The sequence below is a fragment of the Panthera uncia genome (genome assembly GCF_023721935.1).
Source record: "Panthera uncia isolate 11264 chromosome E2 unlocalized genomic scaffold, Puncia_PCG_1.0 HiC_scaffold_19, whole genome shotgun sequence".
Taxonomy (NCBI): Eukaryota; Metazoa; Chordata; class Mammalia; order Carnivora; family Felidae; genus Panthera; species Panthera uncia.
This window is the reverse complement of record NW_026057588.1, coordinates 9,282,853-9,301,328: the sequence shown is the minus strand read 5'-3', so window position 1 is coordinate 9,301,328 and position 18,476 is coordinate 9,282,853. Positions and strand designations below refer to the sequence as shown.

Here is an 18,476-nt window from a genome sequence, read left to right as displayed (position 1 = left end):
GAAGGTCCTACCTAAGCGGGCAGGAAGACAGTTTAAGCTTGAATTGCGTATGCTTTGCTTCTTTACGATGAAATGTTCGGGGTCGTCTTTCCACCAGATTACCTTTTAAGAATAAAGGCCTCCGTGTTGACAAGTGTTACTATCCGGTGTGTATTTTTTTGTTTTCAGCCTGGTTCGCGCAGTCATTTAAATTCATTTTACAGAGAGAGGAGGGGCGGGGACTTGGAAGGAGATGATCTCGGCCGCTAGTGTTGGAATCTGAGAAGGGAGTCATGCGATGGGGGAGACCAGACAGAAGGGGCCAGGATTGGTTTTGGGGAACCGAGGAAAGACTTGACCGAGCCCATATTTACTCTTTGCTTTGTAGTTTGAAATGTTGAGAAAGAAAAACAGCTGGTCAGAGCTTCGAGTTAAAATTGCTCTAACGGGGGGATTCTGAGAGTGCAGAAACCACAAGAGAGACTGCAGAAACCACAGAAGTGGAACTCTGTTGAGTTTCCCGCAGGGCTGCGCTGGAGATTTGCGTCTTCTTGCTCTGTATGTTTGTGTTGGAAGAGTTTGCTGCTGGGAGTGTGATAACAGAGGAATTATTAAGCCCTAAATTTGGTGTCTATTCACAGGACCGGTAATTATCCAGAGCGAACATTGGTGTTTTGGCCAAAACTTGGGTCCTTTTCTTTCTTCCCTCTTTTCTTTCTTTCTGAGGCCCAGTCGAGCTCTATCTGAATAGCGCCGTGAGTTCGGTGGGGGGAGATAAATTGTTAACTAACGGAGGAGCACAAAAGGAGCTTTGTGGGTGCTGTCAATTCATAAATCACACCCTCTTACAAGTGTGACACTTGGCCTTGGTGTGAAGGGTTTTATGGCCTAAAGGCCTTCCCTGATTGAGGCGGGTCTTTTACATTCAAATGGGGAGAGCGGCCAGCTTTGTTAGCCCTTCACAGCTGGAAGTTTCCCTTGAGTCAGTTCTGGTGGTGCCCACTGGGGCAGATCTGGAAACCCCTTCGGGGGGCCACTTTAGCGAGCTATGAGGAGAATGCGGGCGGCCCTGGTAGGCCCCCGGTGGCCTTCGCCTCCCATTCTTAGGGCTCTTCAGTCACAGGGCTCCTCGTGCAGCCTCTTCCCACAGGGGCCGAATCTGAAGGTATCAAAATATTCCCCAGCTGACATTGTTAGTCAGCTGTTTCACTTGGACAATGCAGGCCTGGATTCCAGCCCCGAGCCCTGAAGGTTGTGAGGCATGCGGTGCATTCCTCACTACGGTCCCTGGGTCCCTGGGATTCCGAACCTTGCCTTTGTGCCACCTCACCGAGCCCCGAGAGCACCGTGGAAGGACCGGCTCGGACCGGTGGGGCTGCCGCTTCGCCACCGCAGTTTGGGCAGAGACCGCTCCGTGATCTTGAAGTTGTCTTCCAACTCAAAAATTCCTTGATTGAGGTTATGCCCTTTTGCCTAATTGTACAGAATAAGTAGTTGGGTTATGCTCAAAGTGCAGGATGGGGGCGGGGAGGCAACCACTTCCTGTTTCCTGCGAAAGGTCTCTGGTTAGGGTTCCCTCCCCCCCCTCCTTAGGTTCAACCAAATGTTGTATAGCCACGTTTGCTTCAAGGTACACATTGTGCTCCTAAATTAGAAACGCTTAAAAAACAAAGAGGAAAAATAGAGCTTGTGGTTTTCACACCGCTTTGGAGGATATTGGGCCTTTCTAACACATGTGTCATCATGATAAATACAACAGTGGGAAAACGCATAGCCCAGAGGTAGGTGCTCAGTGGTTTGCTTCCTTTGGTGCCCAGGAAAAGGTAGCAGACAGACTTCATCAGAATCAGGTGTTGGGCGATGGGGAGACATCATCAGTGCACAATAGATAAGGAGAGAGCAGTAGTTTTGTGATAGAGAACTGTCCAGAAAGGTTTCCCAGAGGCAGAGTTGTTAGAGGCGGCACGTGAAGGACAGTTTGCCAAGCACCGAAGCCGGGACGGGCATTTAGTCACAGGAGATAGGACCGACAGAAAGCACAGATGTAGGAACAGGATGAGTCTGGCTTCCCTCACCCCCAAACAGCCAGCGCTTTCTGCATCTGTGAGTTGTAAAATGCCTACTGTGTGCAGGGCCTCTGTTGGGTACAGGGAAGCATCTCCAGTCCTGTTGTCTCCACGTACAGCGGTCACTAAGAGAAGTTCCTTGACCTGCCCGAGATCGATGGGACCGATTTGGGGGGTACACAGGGGCTGAGGGCACTGGCTTGCCCTGCGACTTAAAAGGTGAATCCTCTTGGAGTTTCTAGGATAATTTGAAGTTTTATGGGGATGATGGGATAAAATATGCAAAACTTGGGACCTTTCTGGAAAAACCTTTAGGGTGAAAGATCTCCTTTATTGTTAGGTGCTACCAGACACCAGTAGATGCCCGGTGGTGGTTGCTCTCCATAACAGCTCTTTAAAAATTAAAGATAAAGTAGGATTTGTTTGGGACATGCTAAGAAATACAGATTTAATTTCACCTCTGTTTTTGAAATAGTAGGGGACTAATTTGGGCCCTGTTAATACTCTTGTCATGAATCAGTTGTGAAATTCCACAGTTGAGCAGTGATTCGTTATTTTGATCCCCCTTTCTGAGCAGTTTATGGACAATTCATCGCCTCTCACCCCCGTCCTGAAGGGAACATTCCAGGGACAGACTGGTTTCAGCCTTCCTCTTTTAGGTGGCATCTGGGTTTGGCACAACGAGGAACTTGTTAGGGTCTCTCCCACTAGAGTCCAAGGTCTGTAGGGCAGGGCGGATCTGTTCGCCACCGTGTTCCTAGTGTAGCACCGGGCACGGTCCTACCCGGGAAATGTTTGTTCAGTGTGATGTGGCTGCTCCTGTGACATAGTGTGTTGGCTTTGGAGGAGATCATCGTCATTTTATTTTATTTTATTATTATTTTTTTTTTTGGGGGGGGGGAGAGAGTGTGAGCAGGGCAGGGACAGAGAGAGGGGACAGAGGATCTGAAGTGGGCTCTGCACTGACAGCAGCAGCAGCCCAGCGTGGGGCTCGAACCCACAAACCACAAGATCACAACCTGAGCCAAAGTCGGAAGCTCAACCAACTGAGCCACCCAGGCACCCCAAGATCGTGATTTTAAAAAAGAATTTCCGAATCGATTTTCTTTGTGATCAACCGAATGTATTAACTTCCTAATACATTGGTTATAATGGTTTAGGTTATCTGAGCTGGGCTGAGAGAACACAGTTCCAAAGAGAACAGGGGGGCTTGGCCAGGAGTATTTAGAAGTAAGTTCATGGGGTTGCTTAGACCAAGACCTTTAGGCCAGAGGTGTTCAATACTGTGCTAATTGTCAGAATCACCTGGTTTGGGGGCCCGGGGCAGGAGATGCAGGGTGCAGATTGCAGGGCTGGGTGGAGTGCTGATAGGTTTCCCACGTAGGACGGTTCTGTGTGTGTGTGGTGGCCGGTGGGGTGTGGGTGCTGCTGCTGCCTTGGGGAGGGGGGGAGGTCTGTCTGGAGATGAGGGGAGGGGGTCTCTCCCAGCATCACATCACAATCCAGTCTTTTTATTGTGATACTTGATACCCCAAAATAATACATCAATACAGATTACAGAACATGACAATAAAACACTGTCCAACTTAAAAATCAAAACATTTCCAGTCTTGTTGTGCCAGTCTGCGTGTTCCTTCTCTGTCTTCTCTCCTGGGCTGGTACGTTTGTGTGGATTTTCAAAAGTACCCGGAAGGGGGAGGGGCGGTTATAGCCCTGCTTGATGCGGCATCTTAACCCATGTTTGTAAATCTAACGTGGAATGTGATGCAGGTGTAAATTAAGAATGATAGAGCTAACCACCATGTAGTTACCACCTAATTTCAAGCACTCAACTTGACCCGCTTGGTCAGGGCCCCCTGACTCCCTGGCTCTCCCTCCCCGATGTAAGTGACCACCGTCCTCAATTGTGGTTCTCATTCCCACCCATTCCTTCTTGCTACATATGTATTTCCAAGCAGTATGGGATTGTTTGGTATGCTTTCTAACTTCTTACCAATGAGTTTAATATTGTATGCATGCTGCCACCTGCTTTTTAAGAGCGGCCTTATGTTTGTGAGGCCATCTGTGTTTGCACGCAGTTCTAGGACTTCGCTTTCCGTTATGGTAGCCACTAGCCACGTATGGCTATTTAAATTAAAATGGACTAAAATAAAAGTAAAAAATTCAGTTCAGTCTCCCTAGCCACATTTCAAATGCTCACCAAACACATGTGGCTATGGCATCTGTATCGCAAAGCACAGATACAGAACATTTTCATCATGCTAGTGAGTAATCTTGGACAGCAACGCAGAACATTTTTTCTTGTTTTGTTTTTTGTTTTTTTGCTGTAGAGTGTTTGTTTTGTGAATATATTACTATTTATCCATTTTTCTATTGATGGGCATGTGGGTGTGTAATTTTTTTCTGTTACAAATGGTGCCGCAGTTGAGGGCAGGGGAAGGAGGAGGGAGGGAGGGAGGGAGGGAGGGAGGGGGAGAGAGAGAGAGAGAGAGAGAGAGAGAGAGAGAGGGAGGGAGAGAGGAGATAATCTCCTTGGGTAAATGTGTGATTTTTCTGGGGCGTATACTTAGGAGGGAAATTAGGGCATGTGCAGCTTCAACTTTACCAGACCTGCTAACTTACTTGCAAGTAGTTTTATCAGTTCACATTCCAGAATCAGCAGTATGTAATGGCAACATTTGGTAACTTCAGGCTCTTTTGCCACTCTGCTGAGTGTGACAGCTTTGTCTTGGATGGCGGTTGTCATTTGTTAGAATGTTTTTGAAAACTATAGACTCCCACGAGTAGGTGTGGAAATCCAGCCTAGAAATCTGTAGTTTTCAAAGTCGTTTCAAAGATTTACATTTAGCTTTACAGCCAGAGCTGTATCCCTTGTTATAGATGTTCAGGCTGCTTCTTAAAGTAAGATACGTTTACAGTCCCAAAATTGGAAGATACAGAACAAGTTGAGAAAACATGAACCTTGCTCCCCAATAATTACACATTCCTTTCAGTATTCCTTCTACTCCAGTATGTGATACAATTGGATTTCTAATTAACACACATAAACACATATGAGAAATACATAGTGATCTTATATACATATGACTTACATGTGTATGGTCTTTGCTTTTTTTGCTCAACTTATTTTCTGTAAGCACAGGAGTGGATAGTCTGCTTTGGAGAGTGTGGTTTTAAGAGGCTGTGTTGGTTTGCTGATTTCATCTTGCCTCGGAGTGTTAAACCTGCTCCTGTTGCGTTGATGTATTTGTACTTGCCCGCTGTTTGGAGTGGCTCAGCACAGCCCTACAATTTGATGTCTGTCCAACCGTGTGGGAGAGTTCATCTTTTATATTTACTGTTGGGCTTTTTGGCAAATGAAAAGCAGGTTGGATCCTATCAGCTCACGGATTTTTATTGACAGTCTATTCTATGCAGGGCTGTGCCTTTCACTGGTCCCTGCCTCAGGAAGCTGATACCCATCTGAGGAGAGGAATAAGAGGGCTTAGCCTTAACTAGACTATCAGATTGAGATCTTTAAGACTCAGAATTGTCCGGAAAAGAAATGGATAGTGGAGGGAAGTGAGTGAGGCATTCTACCCAGAGAGATCCATGAGCTGAGGGCATGGAGAAGTGGGAGGGGTGAGTGAGATGTGAAAGTTACCTGTTACAGTGTGTTCATTCAAGTAGTTTTGCCGCTACCTGGCAGGCACTGCTGGGTGCTTCATATGAAAGACTGTTCTTTCTCTGTAGGTGCCATTAAGCATGTTTTTCACATTGTAAATCCAGTGTCAGGTGCATAAGATGGGTACCACCGTTTGCATTTGTTGTAGTATAGATTAGGTGACATGGTTACGTTCGGTTTGGTTTGGTTTTCTAAAGTAATCTCTATACCCAACATGGGGCTCGAACTCATGACCTCTATATCAGGAGTCGTATGCTCTACTAGCTGAGCCAGCCATGCACTCCTGTTTTTTTTTATTTTTAATTGTTACAAATGACAGTGGTAGACTGTGTGTGTGTGTGTGTGTGTGTGTGTGTGTGTTAAGATTTTATTTTTAAGTAATCTCTACCTGCAACGTGGGGCTTGTACTTACAACCCTGAGATCAAGAGTTGCACACTCTGCCGACTGAGCCAGCCAGGCGCCCCAGTGGTAGTAGACTTTGAACAGTTTGAACCAAAAAATGGGACATTATGTTAGAGGCAGCCTGGAGTAGCACAAGAGGCATTAGAACTACTGTGACCTGAGAAGGGGAAAGACCAGGCCAGATGGGGAGACTTGGAGGCTGGAGGAATTTAGCTTTTCTATAAAGAGTCCTTCCTGCCCTTCACATGCCTGTTTTTAACTTTCAGATTCTTGATTCCCAGAATAAAGAATCTGGTTGGTGTGACTTGGGCCGTGTACCTACCTTTGGCCCTGTCACTTGTGGCTGGAGGGCTGGTACACATATCAGACGAGGCTACTAGGGCCCGCCTCCCCAAATACCAGGACACCCCCCTAAAAGTTGTCTGCCACAGACAGGCCTGAGAGGTAAATTCATTTGTCTGAGTTCACAAGTTACTAGCAACATTGTGAGTAGTTCTGCCCTTAGACTTGGGGAGGAAAGAGGGCCTCTGGCCCTGGCCCTAGTACTCTAGAAGGTCCCACCCTGGCCTCCTACCAGCCGTTCCCCTAGCAGAGTGAGAATTCCATGGGATTAAGGAGATATGTCCATCTGGAGTCCATCCCCCCACCCCTCTGTCCTAGACTCCCTTGTGGATACTTGGGACCCCTGGGATCTCCTGCCAAACAGTCCCAGGTTTACTTCCCAGGCTTTGGTGAGCTTCCCTGATCTGCCTTTGGAGTGCAAACTTTGCAACAATGTCCACATACCTAGGCCTGAAGGGCAGGTGTTTTAGTCAAGAAGAGTGGCCTGGGTGGCCACACCCAAGTTGCACAGCCTCTTGCCTTGTGGTGCAGAGCCAGAGGTGGGAAGAAAGGGGGAGGGGGTGAGGACCAGCTTTCTAGTGCATCTCATTCTGACATAGAACATCCCAAGAGTGTGAGGATTCCACATTTGAACCCTGTCTTCCAGGTGGTAATGAAGAACGTCTATCTGTCAAGGCAGGAGAATACAGTGTACTTTATTTTTTTAATTGTTAGTGTGACGTATACCTAAATATGTAGTTGTGATACGGGTTTCCATTTGTACTTCTATTTTTTTAAATTTTTTTTTTTTTTACATTTATTTTTGAGAAACAGAGTGAGACAAAGCGTGAGCGGGGGAGGGGCAGAGAAAGCAGGAGACACAGAATCTGAAGCAGGCTCCAGGCCCTGAGCAAGCAGTCAGCACAGAGCCTGATGCGGGGCTCGAACCCACGAACTGTGAGATCATGACCTGAGCCGAAGTCGGACGCTCAACCGACTGAGCCACCCAGGTGCCCCTCCATTTGTACTTTTACAAAACCTGGGCCCTGAAAGTTTAGAGGTAGGCCTGCCTGGGACTAAGACTCAGTTTTTTTTTTTCCTTGTTTGTCATACTGTGACCTGACAAATTAGTGAATTCTTAGCCAAGTAAACTACAAAAATTCCGAATTAAAATCTAGGTAGTTTATGAAACCTAGTGAGAGTTTATGTCATCATTGTGATGGTGTTCCCAGACTGCGGCTGGCTTTATTGTTTTGTAAGACTTAGGAAGGATCTGGCAGTCTGTATCAGGCAATAAATGTCAGCTGATTATTTGACTTGACTTTTGAGGTCAAACAGACCCGCTGACCAAAAGGTTTGAGGTCAGGACAAATATTTGTATACTAACTTTTACGGTGGGTTTAAACCCCAAAAGAGTATTTATGGGGGAAGCAGAAATCCACCTTAAAAACTGACTGTTTCAGGGGTGCCTGGGTGGCTCAGTCGGTGAGCCTTTGACTTCGTCTCTGACTTTGGATCAGGTCATCATCTCGCGATTCATGAGTTAGAGCCCTGCATCAGGCTCTCTGCTGTCAGCACAGATGCCTTGGATCCTCCCCCCGCCCCCCCACCTTGTACATGCTGTCTCTAGCTCTCTCTCTCAAAAATAAACATTAAAAAAACATTTTTAAAAACCTGACTGTTTCATCTTCACTAGCTATTTGAACTTTCATCTGTCAATTCCATTTTGATCCTTAGCAGACCGTGCAGCTGCCTGGGAGCAGTTAGATCTTGGTTCACTTAGCCTTCTAAATTACGCTGTGTCTCTTTTCCGTTTTAAATATCTGGGGTGTGGTGTGTATATGTAGTGAGAAAAGGAAGGAGAAAAAGAGACCTACACCTCTGGAAGTTTGAAATTACTTGTATATATACATACCATCTCAAACTTTATAATAGTAGTTAGTACTGAGAACCATTTTTTTCTGAACGATTTGAGAATAAGGAAGGGGTCCATCCATCACTCTGAAATACTTCAGTTTGTATTTTCTCAAACAAGGCATTCTCCATAGAGAAATCAAACCAAACTTCAAAATCAGAAAATTCAAATGGATACATCACTACCATCTACCGCAGACCCATTTCAGCTGTTACCAGTTGTTCCAATAATGTCCTTAATGACAGAAGGATCCAGTTCAGGATCATGCATTTATCTGGATTTTCATGATGCTTTTGAAGATTACAAGGCAGTTATTTTGTAAAAATTTAAAATGTGCCTTAGTTTGGCTTTGTCTGATGTTCTCTCATGATTAGATTCTAGCTACACACCTTGGGCAGACACACCAGAGTGTGGGTGCCTCTCATCCCATCCTGTGGTCTGGTGCTGGCTTCCACATGCTCCTTTACTGGCAGTGTTAACTTTGATTTCAGAGTAGGATTATTCAAGGTAGATTTCTCCTTTGAAGACAATTCCTCTCTGCCCTGTGCAATAATATGTAATTTTCAGAGAGGTATTTTGAAAATACGTAAGTACCGTATTCTTCATCAAACTTTGTTAATTGCTTTTATTTTATTTTTGTTTCATGCTAGTCAATTTAGGGGTTCCATTTTTATTCCTCAGATTTTATGTATTTCTCATATGCTTCTTCACTCGCTAATTCATCCAGTTCTGAAGGATTCTTGAATGTTATCTTGATCGGCCAACCATCCTCATAAATGAGAAGGTTTGTTGACAAGTCCTGGGTTTTCTGCAAGAGCTTCATTAATTTCAATTACTTCTGATAGAGGGGAGTAGACATCACTAGCAGCTTTCACATTTTCCAAAGCACCAAACTCATCTTATGTGTTCGATTTTGTCCCAACTTCAGGCAGACTACAGTTCTGTGCAAAATTGCTGATTCCCACTGTTCAGATACCGTTTTCTCTTCTTTTCAAATACCATTCGTGTTTGTCTGAGTTTACGCAGGGAGAGTGGAGCAGAGCCCATGCCCACCCTCAGCCCCCGGGGTCACGGCAGGCGGGGTGTGGAGGGCACCCAGGGTGCGAAAGCGGAAGGCCGTGTGCTCCGTACCGCTCATAGTGCCATGTTCGCAGGGGTGTGGGGGTCACAGTAATAGTTAATTTTAGATTTATGACTAATGAATTCTAGTTTATTTAAGTTTATTTATGTTGGCTCCTGTTTCCTCTCGATACCTCCCCGTCATTCTTTGCGCGCTGCCTTATTCTAGGCACAGTAGTACATGGGCTCCGCCCCAGCTTCAAAATCAGCCATGTTTCCAAAGAGAACTATTTCTCTGGTGGGGGTTAGAAACCATCTGGCTATTATGTGTTCTCACTGCTGTCAGGGCATCGTCGCTTTGATACCTTGTCCATGGACATAGATAGCTCTGTCAAACTTTGGTTTGTGAGCATGATTAATTCCAGAAACATGGTTGTAATCCAAAGCACTTGTATATCAAAGCAAATTCGAAGAACCATTGGCTCAGCTGTGATCATGTGACTTTCAATGGCACAGACTACTCGTGTTGCAAGACATCACTCGTTTATCAAGTTAAAATTTATTAGAAATGTTTGCTTGTCTTGTGGAACATTCGCAGAACAGCTTATTTGCAATCCAGAGTTTTACTATATTTGTGTGTGTACACAGACACGCTTGCATCTACGTTTACTTTCTTGTCTATATATATGTTGAAAATGAGTTCACACCAGTAGCCCACCACAGGCTTTACTCTCGTTTTTTCCCTTTGCACAATTAGGACTGTCTTCTCTGACAGTGAGAACCCTGGGTTTCCCGTATGTTCACTTGTTGCATAAGTCCTTGGGGGGAGTCAGTCTCCCAGTGCCGCCCCTCCTACGTTGCTCTGCTCTATCCCTATCAGGCCACTCAGCCCCTCCACTCACACTCTGTTCCCTACCCTTCCTTAGTCCCAGCCCTTGGCTTTTGGACTGAATGATTTAGGAAAGTAAAAGGAAAACCACTTTCTTACTCATATTTAATTGTTTATATGTATTTTAAAATAGAACTCTGTGATGGCAGTTTTCAAGATCATTTCATTTAGCATAATAGGTTTCAGCCATGCTTCCTTCTACCACAGGGCTTTTGCAAATGCCTTTCCATTCCCACAGCCTGGCGCTTTCGTTCCGTAACCCTTATTTGTTTTTCTGCTTTGTATTTTGCTTGTATTTATTGGTATCGTTATCATCAAATCATTTTTCTACTGAGACCTATTTAATTTTTCTTTTGACCGTTAGAATGTTTTCTTGAATATTTTTAGGCACACACACTTGCTTACTCATGCAGGTATGTCTGAGGTGTGAACACAGAATTCAGGAGAGCCAGAGTGGAACTGGGTCTTTTAGCTTTGCTCTGACCTCTTTCAAGTGCAGGGAGTATGTGTCACTCATTGCTGTGTCCCCAGTGCCCAGAGGAGCCACACAGTAAGTGCTTAATAAATGTTTATTGGATTTGAGTGGTCCTCAGCTTCCTTTAACAAACAGTAAACCTTGAATAATCACATTGCTCCTAGAAGGTGAAGAGCTACTGCCTTGTAATTTAAAGCCAACATTTTTTCTTCCTAACCGGTTCTGCCTTTTTTCAACAGAAAGTGGTCTTCTGCTCCGTGAAGGAAGCGCTGGAGGTGGACTGGAGCAGTGAGAAAGCGAAGGCCGCTCTGAAGCGCACAGCTTCCGATTACTTTCTCCTTCAAGGTGAGGGCTTAGAGCAGAGCTTCCGGATGAGCGCCATGTGCTCGGATTGCTGCGGCTTTGGCTGTACGGTCCAAGGGATTTCTTGGTGTTTGCCCCAAGTCGAGCTCCTCACAAGCTGGTTCTCAGTGTCCCCCCCCCCCCCCCCCGAGAACATCCAGGTGGATGTTGGCCCCTCACTGAGCTCTGCGTAACCCTGACCCATTCTCAGGGAGACTGAGGTCGACCTGTCGTTTGTATTTGTAAAGTTTGCAGAAATGTAATTTTGGGCGCAATGGACAGTCTTCAGCCTTCCTTTCTCCAGGGCTGGGTAAGGAGCCACATCCCCGGGAACACCTCCTACATCAGGACAGATGTGGCTGTTTGTGATAGCTACACAAAACCAGGCGCTGTGTATATAGATTGAAATGGAAATACGTAAAACTGTATAAAACTTCTTAATAAACTGAAGATTGGAGGAGGCTAAGGTTTATATCTTCGTTAGCTAGGAAGAAAGCTTTTCCCATATTATCAGTGGTGTTCGCCAGATCGGGGTTGGGAAGAACTAGTTCAGAGCACTTAGTATCCATTTGTGTAGAAATCATCCAGTGGGTTAGGTGGGAATGAGTCTTACACACGTGAGTCTGCTAGGACTCAGAAAACACCTCCTTCCCTGGACTGGGACAGAGCAGCAAGCGAGGGAGTGCCCTCTCCAGTCCAGGGTTCAGCATGAGCTTGGGGCCTGTGCCATTGGGAGAAGCTGATCACTCAGTGCCTGGCACTTCGAGAGCCCTCAGTAAACAGTGGCCATTAGTTTGCAGAGCCTTGGGGTATAGCCTGAGCGGTTCTGGCTGCGGCTTATAAAAGCGGTCGTCTGGTATTTGAGCTTACCAAAATCGGGTGATACTCAGCTGAGGGCAGTTTTGCCCGCCAGGGGGCATTAGCAGTGTCCAGGCGATTTTGGTCGCTCGGGCTGGGGGCAGGTGGGGTGGGGAGAGGGCAGGCATGTTGGTAAATATCCATGGTGCAGGACAGCCCCCGACGAACAAGGTTATCCAGCCGCTAGCGTCAGTAGTGCCATGGTGAGAACGTGATCTAGCCCTTTGCAGCTTCTAGAGTATTTTCTCCTCCCATCTCCTCGTCACAGCACCCTTGTGAGGTAGACAGGGTGGGAGTTCTCCCCAGCTTGGTCTCTTGAGGTGAGGAAACAGAGACCTAGAAAGGCTCCGTGTTTTATCTAAGAGGATGCCGGTTGGCGGTGACAAGAGAGGTAGGACCCTGACACCTAATACCGTGTGAGACCCGTGAGAGCTGCAGCCCGGCTCCATTCTGAGTGCTTCTAGATAGGAGCTTATGGGACCCTCGCCACACTCGTGTGAAGCAGCTGCCGGTCCCCGTGTACAGCTGTTGTAAAAGGCACGGACCGATGAAGGCCCAGACCTGCAGTCATCCCTGCCCTTGGGAGGCCGTCACTGAGGCGGGAAGGCAGAACTAGTAACCTGGAAACGGTGTGGGGGGAAAGTCTGTATTTAATCCGGGCGCTGCTGGCCTTCACCGTCAGAAGTTACAAGGGGCGGGGGGAATAGAGCATCGCGAGGAAGGAGCTGTCGTTTTAGTGCTGTGACCTCTACGGCAGGCAGTGGTGCACGGTTGTTCAGAACAGATCTGGTTTCTCAGTCCTGGTTTTGTCATTGTTTTTGGTGGCTGATAGCCACGGAGTTAAATTCCCTGAAGCTCACTCAAGTTCACCTCTGACCTTGGGGGTGTTAATAGCACTTGCCTCGTGGGATTTTTGTGAGGCTTGTATACGGGCAAAAGGCTCCACGCAAAGTGAGGAAGTCTTAGAGACCTGCGTTGTCTGTGAAGTTGGGGGCTTTGGTTTTGTTTTGGGGTTTTTGTTTTTGGCATGAGTACTTTGCAACTGCGGAGAAGTTTTGGGATTGACTCAGTTTCCCTTAATTCCATACTTGAGTCGCTATTCCCACTGGATTTTAATTTTCTGCCTGTGACACTTTGTTGGGTAATACATCCCCTGTGTTTGTTTACTTCTCTCTTCTAAGTGGTACTAGTTATGTTTTCGGTTTCAAGGTTCAGGGCTTTGGATTTGAACGACGTCCATTAGTTAACAGTCACAGAAACTTTTTTACTGTAGTAAGAAACATACCATACAGTGTGCTATCTTAATCTTTTTCCCATGTACAGTTCTGTAACGGTCATAGAATTCTAGAAGGAGGCGGGCCCACATCGCCTCCAGGCCAGGAATGACAGGTGTGGGCTTGCCACTCCTCCCTCTGCCCGCCTCACCTGTGGCAGACGTGGCTGTGAAGGACCCTCATCGTCGGCCAGCGAGTCCAGATTGTCAGACCAGTTTCCCTGAGCCTCAGAACCCTTGCAGTGAGTGACACGAGAGGGGAAGGGAGTCTCCGTCACTGTAGAACAAATTAGTGGTGTAGTGTGGGTTTCACACCCACGTCTCCGGACTCCTCAGGGGCTGGTGCCTTCACCCCCCCACCCTGTGCCCTTCCTGGCTGTTTTTGGAGATCTGCCACAACCTTTCCTGGGCTTTTCTCTCTGCAGCAGATGACAGGTTCTGACCTTTCGTGTGTGGTGTCCTGCACGCATCCCTGCTGATGTGTTCACTTGGTCTCCGGGCTCTGCTGTATCTTTGCAGGAGGGCTGCAACTGGAGCCACAGGGCGTGCTCCAGGTACAGTGAGCTCGAGGGCCAGTTTGGCTTCTGGGAGCTTCTCCCCTCCGCTGCCTACTGGACTAAAGTCCTGGAAGTAGAGGGAAATGGCCCTTGTGACCTGGTTACGCCAGCAGCTTAGAACCCTCCGCCTGTAGGTATGGACCTGACTCTGTGAGTGTATCATCTTCATCTTACATCCAAAGAAATCTTTGGATTTTTTAAAAGTGTTTATTTGAGAGAGAGAGCATGAGCAGGGAAGGGCAGAGAGGGAGGGACAGGATCCGAAGCGAGCTCTGTGTTGACAGCAGAGAGCCCGGTGCGGGGCTTGAACTCACAAACCATGAGACTATGACCTGGGCTGAAGTCAGACGTTTTAACTGACTGAGCCACACAGGTGCCCCTTCTTTCAGTTTTTCTGCCCAGCCATTCATGTAGCTATGAAAGTGTCCTGTAATTTGACCTCACTGGATTCACGCAGCAGAGCGCACCAGCTCCTACGTGGGAAGTTTCCTTCTGCCAAATACACTTGCCATCAACTGTCTTTGTAACCTTGGGCAAATAACTTGCCTCTCTAGGACTTTGTCCCCTCACTTATAAGATGATAAGACTAAGTTGGCGAGCCTGTCGCTAAAATCTTTTCTCAGTCTAATCAGTGTATCCAATAAAATACGAACTTCTTGTGGCTTGTATTTCTGTTTATTATTTTTATACTTTTGATTAATAACTTTTTTATTTTTTATTTTGGAATAGTGTCACATTTATTTATTTTTTAAAAATTTTTCTTTAGTTTTGAGAGAGAGAGAGCGAGTGTGAGCGGGGGAGGAGCAGAGAGAGAGGGAGACACAGAATCCAAAGCAGGCTCCAGGCTCTGAGCTGTCAGCAGAGAGCCCGACGTGGGGCTGGACTCATGAGCCGTGAGATCATGACCTGAGCTGAAGTCAGCCGCTTAACAGACTGAGTCAATCAGGAGCCCCTTAATTAACAACTTTATTGACCTATGATTTATACCAGAATATTTACCTATTCTAAGTGTGCTTCTTTTAAAAGAGTTCTAGGAGCGCCTGGGTGGCTCAGTCGGTTGAGCGGCCGACTTCGGCTCAGGTCGCGATCCCGCGGTCCGTGAGTTCGAGCCCCGCGTCGGGCTCTGTGCCGACAGCTCGGAGCCTGGAGCCTGTTTCGGATTCTGTGTCTCCCTCTCTCTCTGCCCCTCCCCCATTCGTGCTCTGTCTCTCTCTGTCCCAAAAATAAATAAAATGTTAAAAAAAATAAAATTAAAATTAAAAAAAATAAAAGAGTTCTAGAAATCATTTCATTAATTCAAACAGAATATCCTCCAGGTAGTCCTGAAGTTCACTTTTAACTAGAATCATTATTTTTGCCCAGTCTGTTTTGATTGCTAACCATAGCAATAAAAGCACAGCCCGAATAGAGGCTGATGGTCTCGTGTCATGGAAAAAGCACAGACTTTGGGGACTACCAGAGCTGAGCTCAGATCACAGCTCCGCGCCTAGCTCAGCTGGCTTAACCTTTGGTACGTGAGCTTCCAATCTAGGTTACTGACTTGGGCTTAAGGGAGCTAAGGGATAAATAACCCTGCCTTTCCTCAGCTCTAAGAAAGGTAATGAGATGGTGAATGGGAGAGGTGAGTGTCAGGGGCACGACTCCTATACTATTTAATATTCTCTTTTGACTCTTCTTCAGAATATTTTCTGATCAGATATTGAGGAGGACTGAGATTTTTTTTTTAATTTTAACTGGTTTTACTTTTTATTTTTTAAAATTTACATCCAAATTAGTTAGCATCTAGTGCAACACTGATTTCAGGAGTAGATTCCTTAGTGCCCCTTCCCCATTTAGCCCATCCCCCCTCCCACAATCCCTCCAGTAACCCTCAGTTTGTTCTCTATATTTAAGAGTCTCTTATGTTCTGTCTCCCTCCCTGTTTTTATATTATTTTTGCCTCCCTTCCCCTATGTTCATCTGTTTTGCATCTTAAAGTCCTCATAGGAGTGAAATCATATATTTGTCTTTCTCTTGTCTATTCGCTTAGCATGATACCCTCCAGTTCCATCCACGTAGTTGCAAATGGCAAGATTTCATTCTCTTTGATTGCCGAGTAACACTCCGCTATATATACGTATACCACATCTTCTTTATCCGTTCATCCATCGATGGACGTTTGGGCTCTTTCCATACTTGGGCTATTGTTGATAGCGCTGCTATAAACATTGGGGTGCATGTGCCCCTTTGAAACCGCATACGTAGTAGTGCAATTGGTGGGTCATAGGGTAGTTCTATTTTTAGTTTTTTGACGAGTCTCCATACTGTTTTCCCAGAGTGGCTGCACCAGCTTGCATTCCCAGAGAAGATTTTTGTATTTTTTTTTTTAATTTTGTTTTTAATGTTTACTTATTTTTGAGAGAGAAAGAGAGAAAGACAGAGCACGAGCAGAGGGAGGGAGACACAGAATCCAAAGCAGGCTCCAGGCTCTGAGCTGTCAGCACAGAGCCTGATGTGGGTCTTGAACTCACCATGAGATCATGACTTGAGCTGAAGTCGGATGCTTAACTGACCCAGCCACCCAGGCACCCCAGCTGTTTGTTTTTTTTAAGTCAAGGTTTGTATACCTGAAATTGATGTAATTCTAAAATGGCCTTGCTTTTGTTTTATAAAGTCAAACAGTGTTAACATTTGACTTCAGGGTGTGGGATGGCCTTGGGGAATATCCAGGTGAACGGTCAACTTTCTAGACACTACTGTGGTTTTCATGTGGCATGTGAGAGTGGTTATTGTGCATTTCACTACTTGCTGCCTTGCCTGGCACCATGCTGAGCATCTGACATATTGTCTTCCATTATCATGACATCCTTTGAAGTGTGGTTGTTGTCCCGCTTTGTTGAAAGAGACCAAGGTTGAGCATGGCTGTGATTTGCTCAGGCATATGCTGGGTTTTATAGACAGAACCAGGATTGAGACCATGAGGTCTGTTTGACCCATGGACTCTGCTCTTCACATCTGTTATATGCACCTCTAAGTGATTTCGTTACCTTTCAGATCAGGAGCTCTGCCTTTTAGGGAAATAGGATGGCCACTACAGTACAAAAAACCCTGGTTCAAGTATATATTAGGCACAGAGGTGCTCTGAATTCTGACCCAGATAGTTTTCTTCCTTCCCTAAAAAACACTTGAGTTTTATTTTTGTTGGGAATAATATCACAGTAAGCAATTTTCAGAGAATTCCCAGTGATGTAAAAAAGTAAGTTTTCTTCATTAAGCCCTCCCTATTTCCACACCTCTTCCAATTTGTCAGGGAAACTACTAAGAATGTGTTGCCTGTCTTCTTGCAAAATGATTAACAGTTACAATCACGCATGTGTGTATGTAACCAAACTTTTCAACGCTGTCGGGCAGCTTGCTTTTTTTCACCGGATGGCCTTACATGATCTGGAGAGATCTTGGAGCATATATAGAGTGACTTCACATGTCTTGTTGGCTGCGTGATGTGTAGTGTTCCTTTGGGTGTACCATTGTTTGTGACCAGTTTCATCTTAAAAGGCCATGTAGGTTGTTTTCAGTTTTTCCTAGGCCTTGGAATTTGTTCCTGAAAGCCTTTCTAGGATGGTGTCTTACACATCTCATGAAACCTTAGGAGTTCCTAATGAGGATGGAGTGTTTGCTTGGCTATGATGTACACCTGAGAAGACCTCACAGGGAACCTGACTTTGTGTCCCCATTGTCCTGTGGAGCATATAGTAGGTGTTCCATAAAGAAATATTTTTTTGCCCTAGTGACTGACTCGGGCTCCTCTGGTCATTTGCTCCCCTCTAGAGGGAGAAGGGCCTGCCCGCTGATGTCCCTGGAGGACCATCTTGCCAGCCTGCTCCTCTAGGCACCCATCAGACTCTTGATTCCCACGTCGCCCTGGCCTGCCCCTCACACGGAGGAGTTTCTTACCACCCCATTCACAACAGCCTCTGATGAAGCAGCTGCCCTGGGGGTGTGTGTGTGTGTGTTTGCCTCGTTTGGGTGTCGAGTGTTTTTCCAGTTTACTTCATAAGACAGTGGCCAGACTGCATGCTTCCTGCTGCATTTTTCCACTATCTTGAGAGTTGGCCTCACCATCTGTGAGCAGAAGGTCTCATCTTTTTATTATTCTCCCATGGCATGTTGCAAAACATTAAGCGTGAGCTGGTTTCCTGTGGCAAAAAGTTGACTTTGATTTGTTCTTTTTGAGGTTACTGTGAGTTTATCATAACAGGAGTGCTAAAAATATCAGGTCTAGTATGGAAACAGCATTCACGTACCAGCATGAACCAATACCATGCAGGTTTAGCCCAGAGCAGGAAGAAATGGCCTTCATCACAAGATGAGAATTACTTAGCAGAGAATCCTTGGCAATCTGAACTTTCTTAGTCTCTGTTCTGATGAGTTGTGGAAAAGTACTTAGGCCATTTTTGAGCCATAGAATTAAAGCTGAAAATAATCTTAACCAAACATTGTTTGAGCACCTGCTATGTGCCAGATCCTGTGCCTGGGAATCCTCATCAGATCCTTGCCAGTGGAAAAGAGAAACATAAACAGTTCTCCTCCTCTTGAGGAGAGCTGTACCAGAGCCGTGGAGATGGCGGTCGTGTTGTGCTATTCTGTTCTCCAGCCTGTGTGAATTACTCCGTAATAAACTGCCACGGAGCTCAGG

General features: G+C 46.0%; 1 protein-coding gene across 1 annotated transcript in view; it reads left to right on the top strand.

Annotated features, from left to right (window-relative positions):
• Window positions 1-18,476, top strand: part of SAE1 (SUMO1 activating enzyme subunit 1) — a 72,551-nt gene that overhangs the window by 23,144 nt on the left and 30,931 nt on the right. Inside the window, exon 6 of the mRNA XM_049622354.1 lies at window positions 11,011-11,116. Within this exon, the coding sequence (XP_049478311.1) occupies window positions 11,011-11,116 (106 nt within the window). The remainder of the gene's footprint in view (window positions 1-11,010; window positions 11,117-18,476) is intronic.